The following is a 22173-nucleotide window of genomic DNA, read 5'->3' on the forward strand; positions in this document are numbered from 1 at the left end:
CGACGGAACTATGTGATCAGGCAATGCAGGAGAAATCCGGTTAACTCTGGTTCAATCCATTGGGTCAGTGGCGGTCGTTGATTGAAACACATAAGGGAATATCGCTCCCTCCGCCTTGAGCCCAGAAGCCATTCCATAGGTGGAAGGCATAGACATTTTGGTGAGGTACCGTTTAGTACTGTAAGGAGCCCCAGATCGCTCCTTACAGTACTAAAGTGAGTGAAGGAGTGGAATGTCTGCCAGTTTGAACTGACGTAATGGAATGTGAGGCAACTGGCAGTTAGAACAGAGTTCTTTTCAGGTGGGGAGGGGGAGTAGAACCCCTTAGCACCAGAATGTGTTTACTGTAGAAGAAATACTAATGTTCTGATGGTCATTTTGAAAAATCCTTTCTTAGCTAGCACCCAGAAGCCAAGAGGAACATACATGCCAAATTTCAAGTTTGTAGGCTTTACGGTTCTGTAGATTTCGTGATGAGTGGTAGATAGATAGATAGATAGATAGATAGATAGATAGATAGATAGATAGATAGATAGATAGATAGATAGATAGATGATAGATAGATAGATAGATAGATAGAGATAGATAGATATAGACAGACAGAAAGACAGAGAAATAAATAGATAGATAGATAGATGATAGATAGATAGATAGATAGATAGATAGATAGATAGATAGATAGATAGAGAGGGAGGTAGGTAGGTAGGTAGGTAGGTAGGTAGGTAGGTAGATAGATAGATAGATAGATAGATAGATAGATAGATGAGAGAGAGAGAGATGGAATGGAAAGAAATAGATTAATGCAGGACCTGTTTTGAAGTGATACACATCATAGTCATTGAGAACATCATGTTTATTTGTCCCGTCTCCCCACCCCCCCCCCCCCCCCGTGAGAGAATTCTCAGCATGAGCATTTGTCCTACTTTTAGGTGAGCCGAACATGGAAGATACTGGCGGAAGACCAAGTCCTGTGGTTCCGGCTTTGTCAACAGGAAGGTTATCTGTCTGACAGTCAAATCTCGGACTTCCCCTGTTGGAAACAGACTCTCCGGGAATGTCGGGAAAAGGAGCAGACTCTGCGAACCAACTGGAAAGTAAGGGAGAAGAACTTCTACAATACAATACAATATCAGAGTTGGAAGGGACCTTGGAGGTCTTCTAGTCCAACTCCCTGCCTAGGCAGGAAACACTTCAGACAAATTTATCCAACATCTTCTTAAAGACTTCCAGTGTTGGGGCATTCACAACTTCTGGAGGCAAGTTGTTCCACTGGTTAATTGTCCTCACTGTGAAGAAATTTCTCCTTAGTTCTAAGTTGCTTCTCTCCTTGATTAGTTTCCACCCATTGCTTCTTGTTCTACCCTCAGGTGCTTTGGAGAATAGCTTAACTCCCTCTTCTTGTGGCAACCCCTGAGATATTGGAAGGCTGCTATCCTCTCCCCTAGTCCTTCTTTTCATTAAACTAGACATACCCAGTTCCTGCAACCGTTCTTCATATGTTTTAGCCTCCAGTCCCTCATCCTCTTTGTTGCTCTTCTCTACACACTTTCTAGAGTCTCCGCATTTGATACACCCTATAACTTTTCATTTGATACACCCTATAACTCCCATGGGCCGGATACAACCCGCCGAAGCTATCAATCCAGCCCCTGCAGGACTACGAGACTGCCTGCCCCATTTCCCCACCTACCTGTCGGCCCCACCGACCTTCTGGAGGGCAAAGAGACCAAAAACGGGACTCAAGGAGATCTCAGGAGGCCAAGAAATGGCCCCATTTTTGGCCTCCAGAGAGAGAGAGAGAGAGAGAGAGGGAGACACACACACACACACACGTCCTTCACACACAACCCAAGGTAGCCACTTCCCTTCACTAACTTACTTTCTACCCCCAGGAGAATAACAATGTTTAATTTGTGTGTATTGTTTAATGGACTGCTAAATTGGCCATGTCCACCCAGTCGCATGACCATCGAGCCGTGCCCACCCAGCCAGTCTGCCCCCCCCCAGCAATCTGAGGGATCGTGAGTTGGCCCCCATTTAAAAAGTTTGAGGGCCCCTGCCCTATAAGTTATCCAAGAGAGATCCAATCTAGAAATAAGGAGAGATTTCCCAACAGTGAGAACAATTCATCAGTGGAACAGCTTGCCTCCAGAAGTTGTGAATGCTCCAACACTGGAAGTTTCTGAAAACAGATTGGACAACCATTTGACCAGGATGGTTTAAATTCTCCTGCCTTGAGCAGGGAATTGGATTAGAGACCTCCAGGGTCCCTTCCAGTCCTATAGCAATAGCACTTAGGCTTATATACTGCTTCACTGTGCTTTACAACCCTCTGAGTGGTTTATAGAGTCAGCCTCTTGCCCCAAACAATCGGGGTCCTCATTTTACTGACCTCGGAAGGGTGGAAGGCTGAGTCAATCTTGAGCTGGTGAGAATCAAACTGCTGGAAATTGGCAGAGTTACCCTGCACTACTGCATTCTGACCACTGCCCATCACAGTTGAGAGACAGACAGACAGACAAACAAATGGATAGATATAGATAATAGATATGATAGATAGACAGACAGACAGACAGACATAGAGAGAGAGATAGATAGATAGATAGATGTGATAGATAGATAGATAGATAGATAGATAGATAGATAGAGGATAGATAGGTAGGTAGGTAGGTAGGTAGGTAGGTAGGTAGGTAGGTAGGTAGGTAGGTAGATAGATACTATAGAGAGAGACAGAGACACAGATGGATAGATATAGATAATAGATATGATAGATAGACAGACAGACAGACATAGAGAGAGAGAGATAGAAAGATAGATAGATAGTGTGATAGATGATAGATAGATAGATAGATAGATAGATAGATAGATAGATAGATAGTACTATAGAGAGAAGAGAGACAGAGACACAGATGGATAGATATAGATAATAGATATGATAGATAGACGTGATAGGTAGGTAGGTAGGTAGGTAGGTAGAGAGATAGATAGATAGATAGAAGATAGTAGATAGATAGATAGTAGATAGATAGATAGATACTATAGATAGAGAAAGAGGGAGAGAGACAGATAAATGGGATAGATATAGATAATATTATGATAGATGTGATAGTAGATAGATAGATAGATAGATAGATAGACATAGATAGATACATAGATAGATACATAGATACATAGATACATAGATAGATACTATAGATAGAAAGAGAGAGAGACAAAGATAGACAGATGGATAGATAATAGATATGATAGATGATAGATAGAGAGATAGATAGATAGATAGATAGATAGTAGATAGATAGATAGATAGATGTGAGATAGATGATAGATAGATAGATAGATTGATTGATATATGATAGATAGATAGATGATAGATAGATAAATACTATAGATATATATATAGAGAGAGTTAGAGACAGACAGATGGATAGATATAGATAATAGATATGATATATTGATAGCTAGAGGGAGAGACAGAGACAGACAGACATACGGGTAGATATAGATAATAGATATGATATATGATAGATAGATGATAGATAAATAGATACTATAGATAGAGAGAAAGATACAGAGACAGACAGATGGATAGATATAGATAATAGATATAATAGACTGACAGATAGAGAGAGAGATGATAGATACTGTAGATAGATAGAGACACAGACAGACAGATGGATAGATATAGATAATAGATGTGATAGATAGTAGATAGATAGATAGATAGATAGATAGATAGATAGATAGATAGATGATAGATACTGTAGTATATACAGACAGACAGACAGACAGAGCAATATCCCTTAGTCTTATGTACCACTTCACAGTGCTCTCCAGCCCCCTCTAAGCGGCTTACAGAGTCAGCCTCTTGACCCCAAACAATCTGGGTCCTCATTTTACTCACCTCAGAAGGACCACAGGCTGAGTCGATCTTGAGGTGCTGGGATACCACTTGGATGTCCAAAGCCACAGTCCTGGGGAGGCAGATTTGCAGGGGAAAGGTTCCCAGTCCGCAGCATACCAAAAACCAGGCCGCGCATAGAGGCGAAGCCCCACCTGTGGGATGCAGGCAGCATGCGCAACCACAACCCTCCGGTCCACAGAAAAACCCTCTCACCATGGAACCAGTCCCTGCTGCCCAAAAGTCGGGGGACGGCTATTGTGGGGGACCTGAGGGGCTAAGACCAAACCCACAGCTTTTCCTTCTCTTGCTCCGCAGAACCGCGTCGGGGTTATAAGGCAGTTGCAGCACGAAGTCGGGAAAATTCTGTGCGATGTGCATTCCTGCAACGGAGTGGTCATTGCTGGGTGAGTGTGGGGCCCAGAGCTAGAATTCTTCCTCTCCTCTTGTGACCGTTTTGGGTCCAGAGAGTAGAATGGGAATCGAGAAAGCTGTTGCATTAGGTGGATTTTCCAGCTACGGTCCCTAACAGAGTGAAGGGCATATGGGAGAGACTGCAGACTGTGGACAGGATATCTAGATCTATAAAGGCACGTAAGGAATTAGGTAAAAGGTAAAGGTTCCCTCGCACACAGTGGGGGTTTCAAAATTTTGTAGAACCTCTTCTGTAGGTGTGGCCTGCTTTGTGGGAGTGGCTTACCAGCCATGTGACCGGGTGGGAGTGGCTTGCCGGCCATGTGACTGGGTGGGAGTGGCCAACTTGTAAAATGTGGTGAAACTCAACAACGCTCTTGCTTAACAACGAAAATGTTGACTCAGAAACTCTGGCATTTGAAGCACGCAAGTCTTAAAGCTGTCAAGTTACAAGACCCTTGCACCCCTAACCCTTTAGAAAAAAAAACCAGGGGTGTTCAAAGTTGACAGCTTTAAGACTTGTGGACTTCAACTCCCAGAATTCCTCCTCTCGCTCTTCGTCTTGATGATGTGCGGACGGGCGGGGGGCGGGAACTGGAACCAGTTCTAAATGGCACTGAAGATTTGTGGAACCTCTTCTGTAGAAGAGGTTAGAACTGGCAGGAACCCACCTCTGCTCGCACATATGTGCTAGTCGTTCCCAACTCTAGGAGAGCCAGGGCTGGCTGAAGACGTCTCTGTGGTCATGTGGCCGGCATGACTCAATGCCGAAGGCGCACGAACGCTGTTCCCTTCCCACCAAAGGTGGCTCCTATTTTTCTACTTGCAATTTTTACGTGCTTTCCAACTGCTAGGTTGGCAGAAGCTGGGACAAGTCCTGGGAACTCACTCTGTTACACGGTGCTAGGGACTTGAACCGCCGAACTGCCGACCTTTCTGATCGACAAGCTCAGCTTCTTAGCCCCTGAGCCATCTTTTTGTAAGGAATTACTTAACATTTAAACCAAGAGTTAACAGTGGGGAATCTTATAATCTTATAATCCCTGTTTTTTTAAAAACAAAAAAACTCAAGAGTAAACATGGGGAATCTTACTTTGCTTTAGCTCTGGGTAGATCACTAGCTTAATGTTTCTCAACCTTGGCAACTTGAGGATGTCTGGATTGAAGCCCATACATTTTCGAGTTGCCAAAGGTGAGAAACACGGAGTTAGATTGTAGGGTTCGTTTATCTGTTGTGGTGGCCTGCAATCCAGAGCTGTGATTTGTTCCTGATTTGGGGGCCTGATTTATTTGGAGAAAAGCAAGAATTCCGAAATGTGTGTTTTATCAGGAATATATCTGTTGTGGCCTGCCAGCGGCCAGAAGAGCTGGCAGCAGAGTCAGAGAGTGAGGAGGTTGAGGAGGAACAACAGCCAGTCCTGGAGGCTGGGGAAGGCTCTGGTGAGGGCTCTGCGTCGCAGGCAGAGAGGGGGCCAGAGCCGTCCGACAGTTCTCAGCTGCCTTTGGAGCTAGAGAGCAGTGAGGCAGAGGAACATCTGGAGCCTGTTCTCAGTGTGCACAGAAGAAAAGAACAGCTCTGAAATCAGGGTAGACTTGGGAGTAAAGCCACAGGTGGACGGTGAATGGCCCCTCCCATAGGAACTAAAAGAGGAACGAAAGGGGAGGGGGCTTTTGCAGGAAACAATTCGTTCGTTCGTTCCTTTGTTTCAGGAGTGTGGAGATCTGTCCGTGAATCTCAGAGAGACTGGGCCCAATCTTTCCTTGCACAGCACCTCATTTGGAAAATATTGACATGGCAGCTTTCCAAGCTAAATAAGGTCTGTAGTCCTAAATTCACCTTTGAAAGAAGACAAGAACAACTAAGAAAGCAGGGTCGACTTGGGAGTAAAGCCACACCTTGGAGGTGATTGGCCCCTCCCATAGGACACAAAAGTGGAGCGAATGGGGAGGGGGATTTTGCAGTAAGCAAATCATTCCTTCGGCCGTTTCAAGAGTGGAAAGTTCTGTTTGTGATTATAAGAGTTAAGTGCCAAGTATTGCCTTGCCCTGCATTTGGAAACTAGTTATCTGGCAGCTCTCCAGGCGAGATAAGGTTCGTGTTGATAAAAATTCCTTTGAAAGACTGTTTGCCAAGCCTTGCTGACTGTGAATGAAAGGAATTCACAGTTGTGTAAATAAAAGGGGTTTTGGAGGGACCCAGATTCTGCTTCTTGCTTTTTAAGGAAGCCTACGTCAGAACAATATCTCCTATGGAGGTTGTATACTGTTCATGCTTACATTTTAGAAATTCAACATTATATTTCCCCCTTTGGCACCTATTTGGAAATTTGAAGAAGCCTGCCAAATAATAATAACAATAACAACAACAACAATAATTCTGAATCAATGCCGAAGGCACACGGAACGCTGTTCCCTTCCCACCAAAGACCTGATTGTAAGGCCCAAAGACTGTGAATCTCACCAAAGATTAACATAACAACAACAACAACAACAATAATAATAAGCTTTTGACAATGAATCATGCTTTGCACCCTAAAAGTGATGTTGACTGATTATATCTACCAAGAGCAGAGGGTGGTCGAGGACTGCTACAAGCAAAACAGACTGTGGAAGAAGAAAAACACAGCTTGAATGACTATATCCAGAAAAGTGAAGAACCAATGATTAAGGAAGTAAATAAAGGAGACCTTTTAAAGACAACTAAGTCAAAAGCTGAATATAAGAAAGAAGTAATTGAGAAATGAGCTGAAAATTGGAAAAACAAACTTATGCATAGCCAATACTTGAAAAGTATTGAAGGCAAAGCTGACCAAAAGCTAACTTGGAAATGCTTAAGATCAGGAGCACTGAAAAAAGAAACAGAAGGTTTTATTTTGGCAGCTCAAGAACAAGCCTTAGCCACAAACTACATAAAGGCAAAAATTCAACATGTTACCAACAACAACAAATGTCGCCTCTGTAATGAGAAAGATGAGACAGTCGATCACTTGATCAGTGGGTGCAGCAATATTTCACAAACTGACTACCTACAACGCCATGACGCGTTGCTAAGATCATTCACTGGAAATTGTGCCAAAAGTTTGGATTTGAGTACCGTTTTAAATAAAAATAAAAAATTATTAAGCAGAGACAAACTTATCGCTGTGGCTTTTAAGTAGAGAAACGGTTCGGCTATGAAGGTCGTTAACGGCAAAACGATTTTTAATGCCCGAAACAGGCCTGGCATTGTAGTTTCTAAATATCTCCCCTGTGCTGCGTTTTCTGAGTCATTGAAAGATTTCAGCACTCCTGTAATGGCCCATCATTTCTATTTATCACCACCCAGACTTTTTTCTGCAATGCAGGGTTTAAAAGGGTGATTCGTTCTCAGCCTCTGGATGTCATGAACCTCATTAGCCTTGTTTCTGCGCTGAAAACAGTGGGGAATTTCAAAAAATGGATTCCCCCCAGGATAATCGCTAATCTCCTTACTCTTAACCCTGTACGGCGGTGTGTTTAAACACGGAGGGGAGGGGGGGAGAAGGCCTCCCCCTCCTCTTCCGCGGCTTCACGGTCCCTAAGTCACAACACCAGCCAGCCGCGAGAGAAGGGGTGATGTCATCGGAGCTGTGAAATTGGCTCGGGCCGCCGAATAAATCAATGTATGGCCGTTTAAGAGCCACACTTCATTTTAAGGATGCGTTTTTGTGGAGTTGAAATTAGAGTCAATTGTCTTGTGTATTTTTTATTTTTTCCCCTGCTCCCAATCCCCTGTCAAGGCCAAGCCTCTTTGAGTGATGGCGCCTTGAAATAAATCCCCAAAGTAGCTTGTTTGCTTATTTCAGGATAAAAAAAAATTTGGAAATCGATTTAGGCTTTGTGAAACTCTAAATGTGATGTTGACTGGGATATTGCGGGGGTTTTTGCATATAGTTTTTTTAATTTTGTTTTCCAGTAATAAACCACATAATTTGTTGACGCTGCATTGACTGGGTCAAATCTTTTTTTGTTGAAATTTAAAAAAAAAAGGGTTTTCCAATTTTTTACCTCACCTCCCCCATCCGAACCCCACCCCCCAACCTTCCCCCTCCCCCCCCAACTTCCCAGAACAAATACAGGGTATAAGTCTTTAACAAAGAGGTTCTAAATAAACTTAAAGAAAGTTAGTATCATCTTTCATTTGAACTTCAACTCCTCTTTTGTTAGGCTAACTCTAAACAGATTATATCATTCCTCGCTTTTTCAGTCATAAATTATCTGGAATTTCTTAGTCCCATATTTATTTTGAATATAGTCAATCCATCTTCTCCACTCTCATTTGAGTGGTCTATATATCTCTCATTTGAGTGGTCCTTGAGATATGCTGATATTTTAGCCATCTCTGCTAAGTTTGTTACTTTTAATGTCCATTCTTGAATATTAGGCAAATCTTCCTTCTTCCAGTATTGCGCCACCAACAGTCTAGCTGCCATTATTAAGTACAAAATCTTTTTGGACAACATTAACAATAATAATACAAATAGTATGCGAAATTCTAATCTTCCAACTTCGACAATATTTATCTCATTTCATATTTCTTTTACATTTCCCCCTTTATTCATTTAAACATAAATAACACTTATTTGTGCCCATTATTTGTTATCTCTTCCTAGGTATTGTCCTTCACTATTATGAAAATCACTCATTATTCCACTATAGCTTCAATGCTCCAAATGTGTGGGATTACTAATAACACCAATTATTAACAATATTTAATCCATCATGGGACCACAATATATTTTAACACACAATTAACGTTAATGATACAATTGTTTTATCTCATCTTAGATTACCTATCGACTAATCTGCACTTATTGGGATTATGGTATTTCCCCATTTTATTAATTTATTTTCTCGTTAGACCCAGGATATTGTTAAAGTTAGCAGTGCTTGATTTACGACAGTTCGTTTAGCAACCGTTCAAAAGTTTTAACCGCCCTGAGTAAAGCGACCCATGATCGTTTTCATATTTACGACCGTCGTGGCACCCCTGGGGGTCAAGGGGTCAAATTCAGCCGCTTGGCAGCTGACTGGGGAAGCTGCAATGGTGGGACGTGTGAAAACCAATCATAAGTCACTTTTGGGAGTGCTGTTGTAACGTTGAACGGTCACAGAATGAACTGTTGTAAGCTGAGGACTACCTGTATGTACAGAAGGCATAAATAACATTCTGGAGCATTAGGAGAAAATACAGCTGAAATATTACCCATGACAAGGTGGCACATATTTTATCCCAGGCATTTTGCTAAGCCAGATGTCAGGGATCAAGTAATAGACCCATAGAAAGCAAAAACTCTGAGGCAGGTAAATTCCACAACCAATAGCTTTATTTGATACATATTGGCACAGATCTGGTGAAAGCCAGCTCTGGAAGATCCCACAGTTTTCACTTAATTAAAAGTAAAAGGTTGACACTTTCTCAAAGCAATCAGTCGTAGGGTCCAGTCACTGTGCTGTGTCCCGTTGCCTGGCGACATCACTCCACCTCCCACTGACCAGGTGTGAGAATGTCCTTGGTTCCCAAGAGAAAGTATTTTTGTTTTGGCTACAAAGCGATCTCCATTCTTCCCCCTTCCCTGTCCATCAGCTCCAGTGTGGCAACACTGAAGCTGTCGAAATGGCTTCGGTCAGGTCAGCTTCAAGGTTGACATCAGGATGATATGGTCAAGGGAATATTTCATGGCATGAAGGGGATTAGAACACCTGCCCGAAGGTATAAAAAACCTGCAGCGTGTTCTGACCTAGGCTTCCCCAAAAACCACGAAGCAGATTCCTGGTCCCGACAAAACTCCTTTTATTAAACGGATGTGAATTCCTCTCATTCACATTCAGCCAAGACCTGGCAAACCGTCTTTCAAAGGTGAATTTAGGGCTACAGACCTTATCTAGCTTGGAAAGCTGTCATGTAAATATTTTCCAAATGAGGTGCTGTGCAAGGAAAGACTTGGCACAGAGTCTCTGAGATTCACAGACAGATCTTCACACTCCTGAAACAAAGGAACGAACGAATTGTTTCCTGCAAAAGCTCCCTCCCCTTTCGCTCCTCTTTTATTTCCTATGGGAGGGGCCATTCACCGTCCACCTGTGGCTTTACTCCCAAGTTGATACTTATTTATTTATTTATTTATAAAATTTACTGATTTCAGAGCTGTTCTTTTCTTCTGTGCACACTGAGAACAGGCTCCAGCTGTTCTTCTGCCTCAATGATGTCTGACTCCCAAGGCAGCCGAGAATTGTCAGACGGCCCTGGCCCCCTCTCTGCCTCCGATGCGGAGCCCTCATCAGAGCCTTCCCCAGCCTCCAAGCCTGGCCGTTGTTCCTCCTCAACCCCTCACTGTCCGACTCTACTGCCAGCTCTGCTAGGCGCTGGCAGGCCACAACACAGCGGCTTAAAATCGAGAATTTTGTAGGAATTGTTAAGGGCTTCCATGGCAAGTTTCCAGTGGTAGATTTAACAGAGTTGGAAGGGGCCTTGTGAGTCATCTAGTCCAACCCCTGCCAAGCAGGAGACCCTACACCATTTCTGACAGATATGGTTCTTTGTGGACGATTCTCGGTTGTGGTCTTCTCCCTCCCCGTGGTCCTTCTGCGGGCTGGATACAGGATCAAGCAGGTATCGTATCTATGACCTAACGAGATTATTTTAGCAGCAAGAGATGGCATGACTCCTCTGTTGTGGTTGATCACTGCGAATCAACAGGGCTAATTTTAGAATCCCGTAACGAGAGTGTGGGTTCTCATGGGCATTAACAGTTGTTAACTGCCTTGCTTTCTTGACACACACACACCAAAGCCATCTAGAGGTGCGAGCCTATCGTACAATTCTTTTCTTCGCTGGGAAAAATAAAAAAATACAGTCCATCTCAGGAACTGTTCGGTTTTTTGTTCTGTTTTTTTAACTAAAGGAAATACAGCGCAATCTCGCTTTCTGGATCTCGGCTGAACACACATTTGCCCGCCACGGAGGAAATTCCATAGCGTGGTTCTCTGGGTAATGTTGCTATTATGCAGAAGGCCTCCTTAATGTCTTCTTAGGTAATGATGTCATTACGCAGATGTCATAACGCAAATGATATCATTTGTGTATTTTGAAGCTGCCATTATGAAGATTGAGTCAGTGGTCCTTGGGGAATAGCACAGATAACGCCATTAATCAATTAAAACGATGTTTTGGTTGCCTTGGATCAGATGAAGCTGCCATGTAGGTTAGTGGTTTAACTAACCCTATCCATTATGGATGGATGGATGGATGGATGGATGGATGGATGGATAGCGTTTTTTGGCCAAGTGTGATTAGACCACAAGGAATTTGTCTTTGGTGCATATGCTCTCACTGTACATAGAAAAACAAGATCCATTCGTCAAGAATCATAAGGTACAAAACTTAATGATAGTCATAGATTGCAAATAAGCAATCAGGAAACAACATCAATATAAATAGAATAGAGCAAAATAAGGAATAGAATAGAATAGAATTCTTTATTGGCCAAGTGTGATTGGACACACAAGGAATTTGTCTTTGGTGCAGATGCTCTCAGTGTACATAGAAAGACAAGATACATTCGTCAAGAATCATAAGGTACAAAACTTAATGATAGTCATAGATTGCAGATAAGCAACAGGAAACAATATCAATATAAATAGAATAGAGCAAAATAAGGAATAGAATAGAATAGAATTCTTTATTGACCAAGTGTGATTGGACACACAAGGAATTTGTCTTTGGTGCATATGCTCTCAGTGTTCATAGAAAGACAAGATACATTCGTCAAGAATCATAAGATACAAAACTTAATAATGGTCATAGATTGCAAATAAGCAACAGGAAACAATATCAATATAAATAGAATAGAGCAAAATAAGGAATAGAATAGAATAGAATAAAATTCTTTATTGGCCAAGTGTGATTGGACACACAAGGAATTTGTCTTTGGTGCATGAGCTCTCAGTGTACATAAGGAGAATAAAATATATTAATCAAGAATAAAAGAATAGAATAGAATAGAATTCTTTATTGGCCAAGTGTGATTGGACACAGAAGGAATTTGTCTTTGGTGCAGATGCTCTCAGTGTTCATAGAAAGACAAAATACATTCATCAAGAATCATAAGGTACAACACTTAATGATAGCCATAGACTGCAAATAAGCAACAGGAAACAATATCAATATAAATAGAATAGAGCAAAATAAGGACTAGAATAGAATAGAATTCTTTATTGGCCAAATGTGATTGGACACACAAGGAATTTGTCTTTGGGGCATATACATTCGTCAAGAATCCTAAGGTACAACACTTAATGATAATCATAAGGTACAAATAAGCAATCAGGTAACAATATCAATATAAATCGTAAGGATACAAGCAGCAAAGTGACAGTCCTGCAGTCATAAGTGGGAGGAGATGGGGGATAGGAACGATGAGAAGACTAATAGTAATAATAATGCAGACTTAGTCAATAGTTTGACAGTGGGGAGGGAATTATTTGTTTAGCAGAGTGATGGCGTTCGGGGAAAAAACTGTCCTTGTGTCTAGTTGTCTTGGGGGTGCAGTTCTCAAAAGCATCGTTTCGAGGGTAGGAGTTGAAACAATTCATGTCCAGAATACGAGGGGTCTGTAAATATTTTCACAGCCCTCTTAGGCAACGGCTGTCCAAAATCTCAGGTTGAAAATAATTTAAGCCAGTCTTAAACTGGACCCGCACATCACATTAAGTTGTTAAGTCATGGGTCTTAATTTTCTGCACAACCACATTCAATTGCTAATCAGTGCTTAGAGTAATGCAGACCTGCTCTGCTCTTAAGCCTTGATCCAGTTTTCAGTGGTTTAGTGTGATGGCCGAACCCGTATATTGTAGCCAGTCAATCATGGCTTATGCCCTTTTTCTTTTTGTATAGCAATCAATTGTTTAATGAATAATGCTCATTGAATAATTTAATGATAATTAATGAGTAGTTTAATGAATAATTAAACCATAGTGGTCTATCATGGCTTATGTGCTCTATCATGGCTTGTGCCTTGCCTTCTTTTGTATAGCAACCAACTGTGGTTTAATTATTCATTAAGCCACAGTGGTCTATCATGGCTTATGTTCTCTATCATGGCTTATGCCTTACCTTCTTTTATATAGCACCAACTGTGCTTTAATGAATAATTAAACCACAATTGGTGCTATATAGAGCACTGTGGTTTAATTATTCAATAAACCACAGTGGTCTATCGTGGTTTATGTCCTCCATCATGGCTTATGTCTCGCCTTTTTTGTATAGCACCAACTGTGCTTTAATGAATAATTAAACCACAGTTGGTGCTATATAGAGCACTGTGGTTTAATTATTCAATAAACCACAGTGGTCTATCGTGGTTTATGTCCTCCATCATGGCTTATGTCTCGCCTTCTTTTTTGTATAGCACCAACTGTGCTTTAATGAATAATTAAACCACAGTTGGTGCTATATAGAACACTGTGGTTTAATTATTCAATAAACCACAGTGGTCTATCGTGGTTTATGTCCTCCATCATGGCTTATGTCTCGCCTTCTTTTTGTATAGCACCAACTGTGCTTTAATGAATAATTAAACCACAATTGGTGCTATATAGAGCACTGTGGTTTAATTATTCAATAAACCACAGTGGTCTATCGTGGTTTATGTCCTCCATCATGGCTTATGTCTCGCCTTCTTTTTTGTATAGCACCAACTGTGCTTTAATGAATAATTAAACCACAGTTGGTGCTATATAGAACACTGTGGTTTAATTATTCAATAAACCACAGTGGTCTATCGTGGTTTATGTCCTCCATCATGGCTTATGTCTCGCCTTCTTTTTGTATAGCACCAACTGTGCTTTAATGAATAATTAAACCACAGTTGGTGCTATATAGAGCACTGTGGTTTAATTATTCAATAAACCACAGTGGTCTATTGTGGTTATGTCCTCCAACATGGCTTATGCCTTGCCTTCTTTTTTGCATAGCAACCATCTATGGTTTAATGTATAAGCAAACCACAACTTTAAATAAGTGGCAGGCAGGAATTCACTTCCCGTACGTCCCTTGCTACTGAATTGTGCTCTTTATTTTGTTTCTCGGTGTTGCGTTGCAAAAAAATAAGATTGCTGAACGCTTACCTGCTCATTCTTCCCCGGGCTGCCTCGTGCATACTGGAGACAGAGGAGAGAAGGAGAGGAGAGAGAGAGAGAGAGGAGAGGGAGAGGAGAGAGGGAGGGAAGAAAGAAGAATAAGGATGACATATTTTCATCAAGTGACTAGACATGGCTGGGGAGGGGGGGGGGAGGCTAGAAAAACTCGAGCGAAACAGATCAAAGTCGCTTCTTTTTTCAGTAATCTACCACTCAGTTTTTGCTTAAGGCAGGAGGGAGAATTTAAGCTCAAAGTGGAAGGATGAAAGGAACAACTCAAATTTCAATCTGCAGATACAATTTTTTTCCCTCTCCCCCCCCCCTCCGCCACCCCCACTTTCAAGCCTGCCGGTGCACGCTAATTGCTTGCGACTGGGAAGTGTCCTTGAAAAGCTTTGCGTTTTACAGCATTTTCTATAGTTTGGGGAGGGAGGGGGGAGCAGAGCGGGGAGGCAGAAGGTGGCATTGTATTGTTTTGAAACAGAGGCCCACGTGACCAGGGACCCTGTTGCTTTAAGCCCCTCCGAGGTGCCCTCCGCGCGGAAGGCTGCCGGGGGGTTTGTGCGCACGCCGCATTGATTGGGGAGTGAGGTAACCGCAAAACATCCCCGTCTCCAATGAAAAGAATCCAAGGTCTGACACTCCAAACAACAACTGCCGGGCAGAGTGTGGAAAAAAAAACACAAACACACCTCCCCAGATGGAGGTGTGTGCAATGTTGGAGCAGAACGAAGGAAGGAGGGAGCCCTTCAGATCCACATTGTTCTTCCTCCATCCCTCGTTCAGACTCCACGCCGTCGTTCTCCCTCCGTCCCGGTTCAGGCCACCGATGTCCTCTTCCATCCTTCATCCCGTCCCACGCCATTCTCCTCTGCCCCTCAAATCGCGAACGAGGTTTTACTTGGTTGTAAGATAGGTACTATCAAAGAACCCCACGATTTGCTGCTAAGTAACGGCATTAAAAAAAAAGGATAAATAAATAAAGCAGAATTAACAAGAGGGGTGCGGCGGCTCAGCAGCTAAGACGCTGAGCTTGTCGATCAGAAAGGTCAGCAGTTCGAATCCATAGTTCCGCTTAACAGGGTGAGCCCCCGTGACTTGTCCCAGCTTCTGGCAACCTAGCAGTTCGAAAGTATCTAAAAAATGCAAGTAGAAAAATAGGGACCACCTTTGGTGGGAAGGTAACAACGTTCTGTGCGCCTTTGGTATTGAGTCATGCCGGCCCCATGACCACGGAGACGTGGTCAGCGCTGGTTCTCCGGCTTTGAAACAGAGATGAGCACCGCCCCCTAGAATCAGGAAAGATTAGCACATATGTGTGAGGGGAACCTTTATCTTTTTACAGAGTAACACAGTTGGAAGAGACCTTGGAGGTCTTCTAGTCCAACCCCCGGCTCAAGCAGGAGAACTTATGCCATTCCAGACAAGTGGCTGTCCAACCTCTTCTTAAAGACTTCCAGTGTTGGAGCATTCACAACTTCTGGAGGCAAGCTGTTCCACTGGTTAATTGTTCTCACTGTCAGGAAATTTCTCCTTAGTTCTTAGTTGCTTCTCTCCTTGATTAGTTTCTACCCATTGCTTCTTGTTCTACCCTCAGGTGCCTTGGAGAATAGCTTGACTCCCTCTTCTTTGTGACAACCCCTGATATTGGAAGACTCCTATCATGTCTCCCCTAGTCCTCCTTTTCACTAGACTTAGAAATACCCAGTTCCTGCAACCATTCTTCATATGTTTTAACCTCCTAATCTCTAATCCTCTTTGTTGCTCTTCTCTGCACTCTTTCCAGAGTCTCAACATGGGGTTTTTTTTTTAATCGATGCCTCCATGCCTCGGTGGAGAGAGACAGAGGTTGGAGAGGGACAGTTGCTCCTATCAGCGAGATGAAAGGAAGTTCTCCAGCTGTTTTTTTTTTGCTGGATGGTAATTTCCACCTTGGGCCCAGCTATTCTCGAAACCCCGTTGCCCATTTTTATTTGTATATTTAATTAGGGGAGAAGGACATGCAAATCTAAAACAGCCCATCGAGTGGGGTTGAGGCTCAGCTGTCCTTGTTTAAATGCTCCCCAGCTTTAGAGCATGGTCTTTCATGGCTGCAAGAGAGGCATCTGGTAAAATACATTCTCTCCCTTCCTCTTCAGACACAGTTCATTTTAAATAATTGCTATTGAGGCGGACTTCTGCATTTAGTCTCAGTTCAGCTAAAGCCTTGCTGGGGGCCACTTGTTCAAAAGTTGGGGCGAAAACAAGACAGGTGAAATTGAGTGAAACCCATTAAATACGGCTGCCATGATCCTTCCCCATGAATTTTATTTTCTTCTCGCGTTAAACATTGAAATTTAGCAGCAGCTTCCCGTAGCCTTATCAAAGCTTTTTCGGGTACTGGCGACTCTTAGCAGAGTTCGAAAGGACCTTGTAGGTCATCTAGTCTAACCCCCTCCCTCCCCTCCCGATGACTCTGGGCATCAGGTCATGTACCTGTGTAAGTATTTTTAGGGTTGTGTCCTATGCTTTGTTCAGGCGCTCCAGATGGTATTATAGCATGCCCTCCTCCTCTTTTTTTTAAAAATACCAGCCGATAGCCCGGCATTGCCCGGGTATTTATTCATGTTGGATTTTCCACCTTACCAGAGGGAGCCCCCTTATGGAGTACTGTGAAACCGTTACCATGGCAACTCCACTGCGCTGTACAGTAGAAGCCACTTTAAGGCACAACAGGCTGTATCTTAACAGAACACACACCCTGGGGGGGGGGTTAGGATTGTCTTACCCCCCACAGTATTTGTTTCCAGTGGATAAGTCATCTGTGTACCAAGTTTGGTTGCAATTGCTCGAGGTGTTCCAGAATTATGCTGACACACACACACCACACACACACACACAGATGACAGGTAGGTAGGTAGGTAGTGGTAGGTAGGTAGATAGATAGATAGATAGATAGATAGATAGATAGATAGATAGATAGATAGATGACAGATAAATAGGTAGGTAGGTAGGTAAATAGATAGATAGATGATAGATAGATAGATAGATAGATAGATAGATATAGATAGATAGATGATAGATAGATAGATAGATAGATAGATAGATGACAGATAGATAAGTAGGTAGATAGATAGATAAATGGATAATGCTCTCTATTAGGTGATAGTTTTTACCCCTCTCCAGTGTATACAATTCTTGCAACAGAAATAAAATGAAGCCAATTTCTGATCCCTGATAAGTATTTTTAGTGTTCTTTGAAAGAAATAAGGATGACTTAAACACCCTTTAAACTGCTGAAAGCAGCAAATCTATCTTACTCCTTCTATTCGCCCCACAACCCCAACTTTGTGAGGTGTGTTGGGCTCAGGGATGGGATTGAAAAATTTCAGCAACGGGTTCTCAGCCAGTTGCTTGCACGCAGGGGTGGTGGTACTCGGCCTCCTGCACCACGGTGGGGCTGTGGTGTTTTCGCCCTTCCAGCTTCCAAACTTCCGGGAGGCCCATTTTACTCCCTCCCGGAGCCTCCATGCAGGCCCTGGACTTGCCTGGCATGATGAACAGGCCACGTTGAGACTCCGGGAGGGGAGGGGAGGGTTGGACGGGGCCAGCCAGTCCTTCCAACTACCGGTTCGGCAAACCAGATGTAAAATTAGCATCCATTTTGCCCGAACCAGCTGAATCCCACCCCTGGTTGGGCTAAGAGAGAGTGACTGGCCCAAGGCTCACATCCTTTCCAAGGGCGCCCTCTTTTCTGTGTGAACCTGCAGAAATTGAGTGAAACTGAGAAAGCTGGAGGGAAGATTGGGCATTCGTTGTCCGGCATGAAAAAAAGGTCTCCTGCCTTGGCAAAGGGGTTGGACTAGAAGACCTCCAAGGTCCCTTCCAGCCCTACAATTCTAAGATTTTGCCCCATCTTTGGCTTCCATAGGTGTGCATAGTTTCGTTTTCCCTTGTCTTTGTTTCTGATCGTTGCTCTTCATGCCTTTTTTTCCTGGAATGGGAGAGAGAGGGAAGGAGTGAGGGAGGGAGAAGGAGGAGAATGAAAGAGAGGGAAAGAGAGAGAGAGGAAAATGAGAGAAAGGAGAGAGAGAGAGAGAGGGAGAGAGAGAGAGGAAGAGGGAGAGAGAGAGGGAAGGAGTGAGGGAGGGAGAAAGAGAGAGAGGAAGAGAGGGAGAGAGAGAGAGGAAGAGGGAGAGAGAAAGAGAGAGAGGAAGAGGGAGAGAGAGGGAAGGAGTGAGGGTGGGAGAAAGAGAGAGGGAGAAAGAGGAAGGGAGAGAGAAAGAGAGGGAGAATGAGAGAGGGAGAGAGAGAGAGGGAGATGAGAGGAAGGAGGGAGGAGAGAGAGAGAAGGAGAGAGAGAGAGAAGAAAAATGGATTATTTTCAGGCGACTTCTCCCATTTATCCCCCTCCCTCCTTGCCCCTTCTCATTTACAGACCCCTCTTCATTAGCAACAAATATAGATGACATCATCATCACCACTAACGGAGGAAGAGGTCAGATTTCAAAGTGGGGCGTGTGGGGGGGAGATGGAAATCAGCTGCCTTGACAAACACCTCTGCTGAAGGAATCTCACAGGTGAACCAGGATAGGGCTGGGCCGGAGGTCGACCCCATCCTTCAGTGACAGGTTGATCAAATGGATTTCATTAAAGGCGGGGGTGGGGGGTGGGGGGGCTTTAACAACCCACCTTCCTTCACTTTCGAGCCCATCCTTTTACGCTGTCGAGCCAGGTTGGCTCGAGTTTCCCAAGAAACTGCATCGTCGCTTCACGTCTTACGGGACTGCGAAGAGAAATGAGCATCGGGGCACCATCTGCAGGGGTTTCAGCTTTTAAAAAAAATCCCGGGATTCGGCTGCCAATTTTGTTTTGATTTGATTTCCTCCCCCTCACAGTTCTTCCTGACAGTTTTGAAAGCAGGACAGAGCAGTTAGTTCTCAGTGGAGAAAGTTGCATGCACCTAGGTGGCCGTATCCTGCACTCCTAAGGTCATGCAGCATTAATTCTTGATTCAGAGGTGGTGTGTGTGTGTGGTGTGTATTAAGTTTTTCTTTTGTCAAAGCACCTGGTATACACAAATATGGGAGGGAACATACTGCTTCCCTTTTGCCTTTCAGCTCCCCTCCAGGAGCCTTCCAGGCAGACAAAAAAAACCCCCACTTAAATCATTCCTTGGCTAGCTGATAAGGGAGGAGAGCTTGTGGCTTAGAGGTTAATGTAACTGCCTAATATGTAAAAACAGCCCAAGTTCAAATCCACATACATACATAGAGATACACACACACACATAGAGAGAGAGAGCAGACAGGAGTCAAGGAAGGAGACCCCTACTCTTTTTGCAGAGGGGGCCTCTCCCCTCCTCCCCCAGGAAGGGACCTTGGACCCGAACCAAACCCCACACTTGCCACCCAAGAGGCCTGGCGACTCCCGCAGATTTTGGACCCCATGCTTGCCTTCCTGTTCCAGGTACACGTCAGGCGATGTGAAGCTGTGGGACACACGCACCTGGGACTTCGGCCCCCGTCCTGGAAGCGGAGCACGGCTCGGTGGAGCCTGGCCCCGGCACATGCCTCCTTTGTGAGAATAAACAGCTCCCTGGCTGCGTCGGCGTACGAGGACGGTAAGTTAACCGCGAGCCCCCCATCCTAATATTGTCTTTTAAAAGCTTCCTGGAAATTAAGCAGCTGTGCCAGCTCTTTTATTTTACCCCCTCTCCTTTCTTTTCTCGCTCTCTCTCTTTCTTTTTGAGATAAATTCTAATCCTCTCTACCACACACACACGCACGCACGCTCACACTTGCCTTTATGTGGGAAAGTTGGCCGATAACCTTCACTGCATTAGGAGGCCTTGGATTGCGGTGCCCATTAAAACGATGGCTTCAATTCCTCGCGGAGCTGCAGCTTGGAGGCATGAGTGCCAGGCTGCAGCCCGGGCCAAGCTTGTCATGAGCAAACAGCTTCTTTTGGCCTGTCGGGTGTGGTGTGTGTGTGTGTGTGTGTCTTTATTTTCCTCGAGATGTAGGTAAGACAAAGAGCAAACCAGACCCTGCGCTAGAAAACGAAAACTACTGCGCTAGAAAATCCACCATTTGCTTTAGTTTTGTAACGATTACTGTTAAGGTGGGGGGCCCCATCTTATCTGGGGATAACTGGGCAGCTTCAGTATAAAAAATATTTAAAAGGCTATATAAATGCTACCAAAAACATAAAAAGTAATAAATACGACAGCTGAAAGAAGACATGATGCTGATTCTCAGTTGTTAAAATGACAACATTCTGTAAAATACTACCCCAAATATCAATGATCGCATAGTAAACCAAATGTCTCTTCTTCCCGTTCCTCACTTCTCTTTCCTTCATTTTCCTTTCCTTTCCTTCCTTTCCCTTCTTTCTTCTTTTTCCCTTCCCTCCGCCTTCCATTTTCCTTTCCTTTCCCTTCTCTTTCTTTCCTTTCTTCCCTTCCCTTCCCTTTTCTCTTTCCTTTCCTTCCTTTCTTCTTTCTCTTTCTTTTTTCTTTTCTTTTTTTTTCCTTTCCATTTTCTTTCCTTTCCTTTCCTTTACATTTTCCTTTCTCCTTCCTTTCTCCTTCCTTTCCTTTCTCCTTTCCTTTTTTCTTTCCTTTCTTTTCCTTTTTTCTCTTTCCTTTCCTTTCCCATTTTCCTTTCCTTTCTTTTCTTTTCCTTTCCATTTTCCTTTCCTTTCCCTTTCTTTCCTTTTCTTCCTTCCCTTCCTTCCCTTCCTTTCCATTTCCTTCCTTTCCATTTCATTTCCTTTCTTCTTTCTCTTTTTCTTTCCATTTCTTTTCCTTTCATTCTTTCCTTTCTTCCTTTCTTTCTTTTCTCTTCCTTCCCTTTCTCCTTTCCTTTCCATTTTCCTTCCTTTCCATTTTCATTTTCCTTTCTCTTCTTTCTCTTTCTCCTTTCCTTTCTTTTCCTTTCCATTTCCTTTCCTTTCTCCTCTTTTCTTTTCTTTCCTTCCATTTTCCTTTCCTTTCCTTTCGCATTTTCCTTTCTCCTTTTCTTTCTTTCTTTCCATTTTCCTTTCCTTTCCTTCTCTTTCTTTCCTTTTCTCCTTCCCTTCCCTTTTCTCCTTTCCTTTCCTTCCTTTCTTTCTCCTTCCTTTCCCTTCTCTTTCCTTTTTCCTTCCCTTCCTTCCTCCTTTCCTTCCATTTTCCTTTCCTTTCTCCTTTCCTTTCCTTCTCTTCTTTCCTTTTCTTCCTTCCCTTCCTCCTTTCCATTTTCCTTTCCTTTCCCTTCTCTTTCTTCCTTTTCTTCCCTTCCCTTCCCTTTCCTTTCCTTTCCATTTTCCTTTCCTTCCCTTCTCTTCTTTCCTTTCTTCCTTCCCTTCCCTTTCCTTTCCTTTCCATTTTCCTTTCCTTTCTCCTTTCCTTTCCCTTCTCTTTCTTTCCTTTTTTCCCTTCCCTTCCTTTCCTTTTCCCTTTCCTTTTCCTTTCCTTTCCCTTCTTTCTTTCCTTTTCTTCCCTTCCCTTCCCTTTCTCCTTTCTTTCCATTTCCTTTCCTTTCTTCTTTCTCTTTCTCTTTTCCTTTCTTTTTTTTCCTTTCCATTTTCCTTTCCTTTCATTTCCTTTACTTTTCCTTTCTCCTTTCCTTTCCTTTCCTTCCTTTTCTTTCCTTTTCTTTCCTTTTCCTTTTCTTCCTTTCTCCTTCTTCCTTTCATTTTCCTTTCTCCTTCCTTTCTTTCCTTTCCATTCCTTTTCCCTT

The 22173-nt window shown here is 43.2% G+C and overlaps 1 protein-coding gene across 1 annotated transcript in view; it reads left to right on the forward strand.

The window, feature by feature from the left end:
* The window catches only part of FBXW8 (F-box and WD repeat domain containing 8), a 65341-nt gene that overhangs the window by 14622 nt on the left and 28546 nt on the right, over positions 1 to 22173 (forward strand). The window contains 5 exon segments of the mRNA XM_032230058.1: positions 930 to 1094; positions 4217 to 4305; positions 19919 to 19966; positions 19968 to 20009; positions 20011 to 20072. Coding sequence (XP_032085949.1) covers positions 930 to 1094; positions 4217 to 4305; positions 19919 to 19966; positions 19968 to 20009; positions 20011 to 20072 — 406 coding nt within the window.

The sequence above is a fragment of the Thamnophis elegans genome, chromosome 13 (genome assembly GCF_009769535.1).
Source record: "Thamnophis elegans isolate rThaEle1 chromosome 13, rThaEle1.pri, whole genome shotgun sequence".
NCBI classification, from domain to species: domain Eukaryota; kingdom Metazoa; phylum Chordata; class Lepidosauria; order Squamata; family Colubridae; genus Thamnophis; species Thamnophis elegans.